The sequence below is a fragment of the Argentina silus genome (genome assembly GCF_951799395.1).
Source record: "Argentina silus genome assembly, chromosome: X".
NCBI classification, from domain to species: domain Eukaryota; kingdom Metazoa; phylum Chordata; class Actinopteri; order Argentiniformes; family Argentinidae; genus Argentina; species Argentina silus.
The window spans coordinates 20,617,731-20,627,125 of NC_139653.1; the positions used below are offsets into that span (position 1 = coordinate 20,617,731).

Here is a 9,395-nt window from a genome sequence, read left to right on the forward strand (position 1 = left end):
GTAACTAATAATAATAATAGTAATAAAACCTTGAATTTATTTTTAGCTTTTCATTGAAAAACTATCCCAACATGCTAAACTAGAGTGGGATATTACAGTTTCCTGATCATATGTACTGTAACATTACAGGTTTTCTGTTTGCAAGATGAGAAAACCAACAAAAGACAAAGACAAACACCAGGTGGAGCTAATGTCCACTTGGGCAGAATGTCTGGGTTATAAAACTGTCATTCTCAATAAGATAATATCAACTATAGTCCTATTATCATGAAGATGTTACATTATCCTATCCTAGTATATCCTCACTGAACATGCAAGAGCTTCTGCCATGTATTCAGATTCAAGGAGAACATTCCAGTGTAATAGAGGCCTCTGGGGACACACACATCACAATTCCCACATCCACAATGACAAAATGACAAGATGAACTTCAACTAGCCTTACTAATGGGAATTTCAGGATAAAACACAGTATGTAGGTGACTCCGTTAAGAGTACCACAGAGGAGGTCTGTATCAAGACTAAAAGCTTTACAGTGGTTATAAAGAGTTTGAAAATCTCACTATTGACCAAAATAATCTGAATATTCAGATGTGGAAACCACGTCATGATCAGAGCCACCAATCAGAGCCACCAATCAGAGCCACCAGCGCCTAATCAGATTTACCCAAGCTCTAACTTCATTCTCTGGAACTGGACTTCCTTTGCCCTTTCAGACAAACAGCAACACATGATACTGTACATATAATTCTATAAACATGAAATCAAATCATGATTGAGTGGGATGGGCGGCTGTGTGTGTCGATAGACTGTGGCATACACACACAAGTATCAAATGTATACTACATGCAAAGGCTCTAAAGTTATGATCCTTAAGCAGTCAGCATAAGTTAAGAGGCAAATTAGACTTTTAGTAATAGTTTTTTGTATGTTCAGAAAAGACTGAGTTGACAAATTTGAATCCATGTATCTAGGCATACACTAACCCCAAAACCATCTGCAACAATCACCAAACACTTCCTCTTGTTCTCTATCTGAGCATGAGAGTGCCACTGTAATACTCTAAAGAAAATATCTCCTTATTTGGAGAGGTTTCTACAAGAATTCCTGCAAAGCCATCCATCTGATAACACAAACTTCAAAAAGACACTTAAAACCATATCACTAAGTAGGAGATCCCATTTTTCATTGTAGTGCATGTGACCAAAGACCTCTATCACTACTAGTTGATACACTAGTTGTATTTGGAATAAGGTAGTAATCTATGGCTAATATGTGAATGAGTTGGAGCTCTCTTGGTACTCACCTGTGTCATAGTCATCATCCAAAATAGCTTTCTGCTGGAGCCTCTGCAGTTTCAACATCATAGATTCAATCTGAGAGAGGAACAGAGTGAAAAGTGTCCTTATTGTCCAGAAGTCAAGCTTTGTTGAACATCCACCATAGAAATGTGAGAACTTCCAGAATTCCAGCTTTAACTAACCAACTAACCAACTAACTTCTACTAACCCATATCCCTAGATGAGGTCTAATAGTCCTCACCTTGGTGTTGCTGTGATTGTTCTGTAGGCAGTCTTGCAGGACGCACTCATACTTCTTCACCAGCTTGTCCCAGCCCAGGTCAGAGGCGGGGGTGGCACTCTCATAGCCGGAAGTGACAGAGGAGGCAGAGGCAGCATCTGAGTCCACAGACAGGGAGGAGGTGGCCTCTGTGTCCAGAGAATAGGAGTCAGAGTCTGGAAGGCTTTGTCTCAGGTCAGAGGTCACCGAGGGATACCCCACCCCAACTTTACCTTCCCAGTGCCGGTCCTGCCAGAATTTCTCACCAAGAGACAGTTCCTGTACTTTGTCTGATTGGACAAGTGAGACAGAGTTAGAATCTGATTGGACAGTGATTAACAGTTTTGAGAAAGGTTGCCCGACTACTCCTTGTCTTGACATGGAAGAGCCTGGTGTCTTGGATGGTGAGTGGTCAGAGGACACTGATCCTGGTCCCGAATGGGCAGGTGGGACAAACCCAGGCCTTGAGGTTAACGTTATAGGTGATGTCTGGTCCACTGATTCTGGATCTAAGATGGGGGAATGTACATTAGTAGCAGCCTCTGATTTCTGACTGGAACTCAGCGACTGCTGGATAAAACTGAAGCTGGAACTGAATGTGTCCCCTGAAGGAGAGAACCTGGATTCTGTAGGGCAGAGCTGTAGAGATGACTCAGAAGTCAACCTGAGGTAACTCTGAGGTTTGGTGGTTGTCTGGGGGCTGGACGTACATTTGGTGATACAACAGTCCTCCTGTCGAAGACAGGGAGTTGGAGACAAGGATAAAAATACCTTGCTTTTTTGACAGTGGGCTGGGCTGTATTTTTCTGTAGCAGGTTGCTGCTGGATCCCTGAGGAGCTTTTGGCAGCTAGTGGTTTAGTGATGTCATTGTGATTATCAGTTGAAGAACATCCAGATGCTTCTTTGGTCAGGCAGGTTGTTGTCCCGTCCCCCCCAGTAGAGGTGTTCTGTGGCCTGGGCAGCTCTGCCCTCATGTACCCTGGCTTCCTGTGGGGCTTTTTACGGGAGGAGCTTCCAGCTGACGCTGTGGCCAAGCCACCTGTCAACACAGAGATTAGTCATTAAACTGGGCTGCAGATTGACAGCAAAACACATTGATAGTAGTAGACTACTAATGTGGCAGGAAAAGTATTCAAAATAGATATATTATGTTTTAAAGGCAATAATGCACATTATTTTTTAGATAGGAAATACTGTATGCTAACATGTATGTCTTGCTTGGCTAAACACAAGAGTCTGGAACATTCTCTGTCTTAACTACAGAGTAGGGATTAGACAATGGCATTTACTGTAAAAAGCATTGCACTTAATCAATTAAGCAAACTAGGCCAAGTGACGTTACCATGAGGATTCACAGTAATGTTACACATTAACCCCTGCCAGTCTATCAAATTGAATTACACATTTGGAGGATTTGTGTCTGGGAGGGTCTAGCTGTTGAGAAATACCAAACACTCACAGTCATCCTCATCGAGAGACTGTCTGCAGCATTTGGCTGGAATGGCTAACATCTGTTTATGAATACAACTGCAAAGACAGCTAAGGCAGTAGAATGTAGTCTTCCAATAGAATAGTTATGTTGTAAATACAGTACATATTGTGTTTCTTGAATTATATGACACTAGTGTAAGTATAAAGGCAATGAAATAAATTGTGTCAACAGTGAAAATTAATTTATCCTGTGGATAATGCTTGCTTGCAAGTGTTGGACACCCTGCTCTATGACTGTAGAATGTGAACACAAAGAACCTGCAGATATCCTCCCAGGGTGCAGAGGGTAAAGTGGGCTGAAATGTGGAGCCTTCAACAGCCCCTTTGTGTACAGCTGTGCTGCTCTCTCTTTCTCCCTTTCTCCTCCTCAGTCACACACACACACACACACACACACACACACACACACACACACACACACAGACATACACACACACACAGACATACAAACACACAGTTGTGTTTCGAGACAAGAACACCACCACAGTGGGGTCATTCAGAAATGCTGGCACTGGAAAGCCCACAGAGGCGGTTGAAAAAGCTCTCAATTAAAGACATGACAATCAATTGTATTCACACCCGAGAAGTCATTAAAACTACCCAGCTATTTAGGACGATTTCATAACAAGTTATTAAAAAACCATTTTTTTTTTTAGCCTATCCAACCTGAAAGGACATTGAGTACTGTCAAACACTCTAGGCCTCTCAATGAATGTATCACTTTTCTGTGTCAACATAAGCAGTACATCACGATAGAAATGCAAGACATTAGAAAGGTATGGCCCAACAAGGCATCCTCACTATTGCACTGACCTCCATGACCCTCAGATGATGTCATGCCTCAAAAATGTCTAGTGCTGAGAAAGCAAGACCAAGAGAGAAAGAGACATTACTTTGGGGACAGAGGAAGATACATGGAGAGACAGGGAGCGACGAAGGAGGGACGGAGTCCCTGAGCAATATCCTCAGGGAGAGGGGTATAGCACACAGACAGGGCGATGAACAATCTGTGATGTCTGTTGTCCACGGAGACCACAGCCCTCTGGTCAGGTTACACTGGACTCCATTAGAGTCTCTCCAGACGTGGTCACTGTACCATAACCCAACTGTAACCTGAGAAGTCCCCAGAGAACACACACTGTAGCCGCTCCATACACCATCTGGTTGTTTTTGTTCAAATTTAAAGAAAGAAAGGTTTAAAGATAGGTGGCTATATGACCATGCTTACGTTACATAAGGACTGCTCTTCCTCTTAAAGGGGAAGGAAACGCCCCACAGTACATTGTGAGGACGAAGAAACCGTCTGCATCACGGCTGCAGCACTTAAGTATGTCATGTGGAGCTTCCTGCCAGCAGTGTGCTAAAATAGTTTGACAGGAATCCAGAGAGAAGTGAAAAGCAAAGCTCAACTCAAGAGGCCCAGATTTGTGTTTGTTTAACAATAAGGTTGAACAAAAACTTGTGCCAGAACAGTGACTTACTTTAAGCTAATAAATCTCATTTATACATAAGCCTCAATGTAATTTAATTTAAAGTTATTAACAGTAATACAAAATACATTTGGATGAAACAACCACAAGCACCTAAATCACTCAACCGTGTACACGTTTGAGAAATAGTTCAGTCTCTGTCAGGAGGGCTTATGTAAAGAGGCCCTCCACAACTACTTCTGTCCCATTGGTTGATTGAGGCTCTTCAGCAAAGAGCAGAGGAACGTGAAGGATCTTGTAAAAACACAAACATTTGAGGAGCAGGCTAATCAGGCTTTACACAGCTTCATGAGAACTGCTACTGCTGACCAGATGTGCACTGTGGCACTTGTGACTGACTAGTGTTCAAGAATAGGGGAAGTGAAAGTAAATGTTCAGTCAGTACACATTTTTCTCCCTTGGTCACATAAAATAGTCAGGAACATGTGTGCCAGAGCAAAAACCATCACCTTGGTGAGTGGTAGGACACAAGTGACAGAAAAAATATATAACAAAGAAATCTGTCGTGAAAGATCTTTTGAGAAATCTTTTGTGAAAGTGCATGTGAAAAGCCAACTACACACCACTTTGCATGCAATAATTCCTTTGTTGACGCAGATTTGGCACAGATAGCCATGCACTTCCTGTCAAATCACATGGAAAACATAAACCAGCTGAAAATAATGCCCCCCCCCCTCCCCTCTCTCTCTCTCTCTCTCTCTCTCTCTCTCTCTCTCTCTCTCTCTCTCTCACAAAGGAAATAGTCATATGGCCTGGCATGGCCAACACAGACAGAATTGTCTAATGGCTTTAAAATGGTCTGTGTCTGGATATTATATACTTGGTCATATACCTTATACATGAAACACTTACAAGGCTGTGACCATAGAAATAGAATGAGTCGAACAAATATCATCGCTCAGACCATGGCAATTTGGCTAGTACACCAAACGAAGCCTGATATGGAATTGTAATACATAATTGTCATCGTAATCATTGTTATTGCATGTGTAGAACACAGAGAGAAGTTAAATATTCAGAGGTGGCACCATAGCAAATATGCAACATTTCACTAAACATTCCAATGTCAGTTGAATTGGTTTGTTTCTAATAAAGAAGCTGTAAGCTAAAACTTCCAAACAGGTTTTATGACAATGACCAGGGCAATCTGGGATTCAAACAACAACAAAGTGGTTGGCCACCACTTTTTTTGGTAAACAGCTGAGTGATGGGGCTGGAGAAATGTTACCACTCACAAATTTATAGTCAAAGTTATAGTTTATAAAAAATCAATGGCTAGGCCTATACTATAAATAATTCCATTATAACTCCAAAAATGTGTATATCTTATGAACATCAACCATGTCACATCAACCATGTCATGTATTATCTTCGCAATACTGCTGGATACAAAAATGTAACATTTGGAAAACGACTACGGTCACTGAGTCGTGGTTACCTTCCATCACTCCTGTGGAGGGGTGATGCTGAGCGCGGTCGCTGTCAGTGCAGGTAGGCCTACGACATTCCAGCCCCATCAGCCCGGCAAACATATTAGAGTGAAGTCGTTCAGATTTCCCAGATAAGCAAATAAGAGAAAATGTTAATGTTTTCAAAAATGTAATCCCCTCGCCAAGCGCATCCAAGCATTGAGACTGATCTCATTTCCGTTGTGGAAAGTATTCCCACTTCGAAATGTTGCCTTTTCAATCCTGTCGTTTCGGTGCCCACACGGTGCTACATACAATCTACAGGTTTTTGTTCGATAACGTTGGAATGATAAAAAATCTGATGTTTTAATGCATAGTCGTAGTCATAATCTCGTGCTCCACAAATAGACGTAGCCTACAATAATGAAAATGACGCTCGTAAGTTTTTTTTTTCAAAGAAGCCTGTCAAAAGCTTTAAAAAGAGAAAACAAATAACGGTCGCTGTAATAGTATCCTATGCATTAATAGTATCCTATGCATAAAGGCCATTAATCCAGTCGAATGGAACGTTATCCGTTCATAATAGCACATTTTCCGCACTTCGGCCCGTTATGTGTCGTGTTGGAGGACCGGGGAGTTCCTCATACGTGTGATGGAATTTGACTCCCAATCCCTGAGGCCGCCTTTTAAGTAGGCGACAGCCAATGACTGAGCCTACAACGAGTTCGATACAAGGAAGAGCCTACATAGTTGTATCTTTATTTCAATTCAATTCAATATGTTTTATGTCATTTCTTGTCTAGCCTATGGAAATTATGCAATGGTGCGCAATAGGTTTAGGCATATGGGCATACAGTGTCGAGAAAAAGTATGTGAACCCAAAAAGTGAAACCAAAATTATGAAACAAATGCTAGAAATAGCCAGAGAATAATGAAATATCGTAGCTGTGCTAAAGTGGCGACTCTGAAAGTGCCATAGACCTGAAATATTAAGATGGGAGAAAACTATCCATGGGTCAACAACATCCCAACTCCTCAAAACTGGCCTGTATGGCAGAAGCCAGATTAAAACCATTACTGAAAAAATACTTCAGATTCCTGCTTTGAGTTGCCACATATAATTGAACTGACACTTACTTAATATAATTGTAGCTAAAAAACAAAGCTTTAGATCAGAAGCAATCAGTCAGCATCATCCCTAGCATCAAGCATGATGAGGGCAGCATCATGGTATGGGGATGCTTTGTTGTGAGCAGGGACTGAGAAGTTCAGGAGTCTAAGTCTAAGTTGTGAATCTGCTAACCACTGAGAGAGACACCTTATCATTGGGGTATGATTTCACCCTTCAGTTGGAAAAATACACAAGGACAAGTCCAAATGTGTTAACACAAAGAGAGTAAATGGCCATGAGTGTCCCATTTACAGTTAAAATAAACCAGGTTGAACATCAGAGTGGAGACTAGAAGAGTGGAGACTATTCATTAACAATCCCCAACCAAGTTGATTAAGCTTGGGCAATTCACCAAGAATAATCTGTGTATATTGTGAATAGTCTGGTGTGTCATGTTGGTAGAGACTTATTTGAAAAGTCTCAAACCTGTAATTGCTCAAAAAGGATGAGTTGATTGCCTAAATAGTAGGCTATGATGTATACTATTGGTTGATGACATGTTCTTTGTTGCTCTGACACCCTTATGCATCCCCTAGCAGAGCTGTGCCTATTCTCTTTATTCTTCTTCATATCTCCTCCAAAATCATTTCTGCTTGCTGACCACTGTCTTTCTTGGAAAAGAGTGCTAAGAGACATTATGGCAGTCACCCGACACAACAGAGTAGGTCTTTGTTACTCTCCACTGTTGCTTGATTCTCTGGCAGTGTGGTGCCTTGCATGTCTGGTGGCCATCTAATCAGGGCAACTGCTTGTGGTTTAAAAATAAGAGGCACTTAATGTCTTTTGGCAAACAACTCAAGCAACTGTCTGATCACTAGACCTAAACTCATGATCTCATACACTGCCATGCCAAGATATCAGAGCTGTACTGTATGTGTTATTACTCTCTAGCATGTATCAAACAATTCTGAAACCATGACATCCTGTCAGTGTCTCGTGCATGGCGGGAGATGCAATGCACATATTCAGCTACAGTATATGGTAAAGGGCCATATGAAAAGTGGGGAATGCCAGTTAGACTGACCTCATTACTATTCTGGGACACATTGATAACAGCAAGTAAAGCAGCTCCAGGCTGTATTTTCTGGTGTAAGAGGCAATTCTAGGCATTACTGGTGTCATGTTGTACTTTCCTTAAATGTAATACTTTTCTTTGAGAGTCACACAGTAAGTAATACAGCAGACAACTTTATTTACTTATTTTGCACAAAACAATGCAAGTGGGAAGACAAGAAAAAGGGTCTGGCAATACAAACTGGTTATAGAGATGTGCAGGTGAGGGTCTCTATGAGGGGGCTTTTTTTCTTCTTTTTTACTCACTCATAATTTGATTTAATGATCAACATAATAGCTTGGAAACAGTAATAATAAAGATATCTTACTCAACTAAATTCTATGCAAAACTGTTTTGTGAAAAAAAATTCAATATGGTAAGACAAACACAGCTGAATATTACAATAAGATTTACATCAGCCAAATGTATACAATATGAAAATATTAGTGTTCTCAAATAAATGTCAATTTGGAGGAATTGTAGGCCCATAAACACTCACCGAACACTTTATTATTACACTTTATTAGACCTCCCTTTGCTCTCAAAACAGCCTCAATTCCTCGTGGCATTGATTCCACAAGATGTTGGAAACATTCCTTTGAAATTCTGGTCCATGATGACATGATTGCATCACACAATTGCTGCAGATTTTTCAGGTATCAGATTTTTCAGGTATTTTTCCAATATCATTATTAACCACAGGGTGGCGTACTTACACAATATTCAGATTCAAACTCTTCGTAGAACAACACTGGTATCAGTATACAGTTCAATAATACAGTTAGTAAACTTATTACAGAGAATGGAATGTTGATTACAAGCACACCAAACACCAACCACCATGCAATGGGGTGAAAACGAATGTCGAATGTTTAAATTACATTAATCCTTAAGTTGAGTTGTTGTTGTTTTTTTCACAACAAAAATACATATAAAGCAACATTTAAAACCATTGAGTATAAAACACAATACCCATTCAGGTCCGTTATTTCCATTCTGGTCCTCTTACATAGTACAAAGTTCCTACATAGAGGGAAATGGAGCACAGCAACTGCTGTTAAGAAACATGGAAAACCTCAAATAGAGGAAGTTTTGTTATGGTTTAAATGTTCACCCAACAAACCCTGCTTTCAACTGAAGCTAATTGTTGTAGTTTATTCTCAGGTTCACCAATGCAGCAGGTATCAATTGGGTTTATTACAATCGAGTTGCAACATGTT

General features: G+C 40.7%; 1 protein-coding gene across 1 annotated transcript in view; it reads right to left on the minus strand.

The window, feature by feature from the left end:
• The window catches only part of disc1 (DISC1 scaffold protein), a gene marked incomplete at its 5' end in the record, with an annotated part of 37,568 nt that extends 31,495 nt beyond the window's left edge, over positions 1–6,073 (minus strand). The window contains 3 exons of the mRNA XM_083694626.1: positions 1,306–1,375; positions 1,542–2,599; positions 5,980–6,073. Coding sequence (XP_083550752.1) covers positions 1,306–1,375; positions 1,542–2,599; positions 5,980–6,073 — 1,222 coding nt within the window. The remainder of the gene's footprint in view (positions 1–1,305; positions 1,376–1,541; positions 2,600–5,979) is intronic.
• Between the last annotated feature and the right edge of the window lie 3,322 nt (positions 6,074–9,395).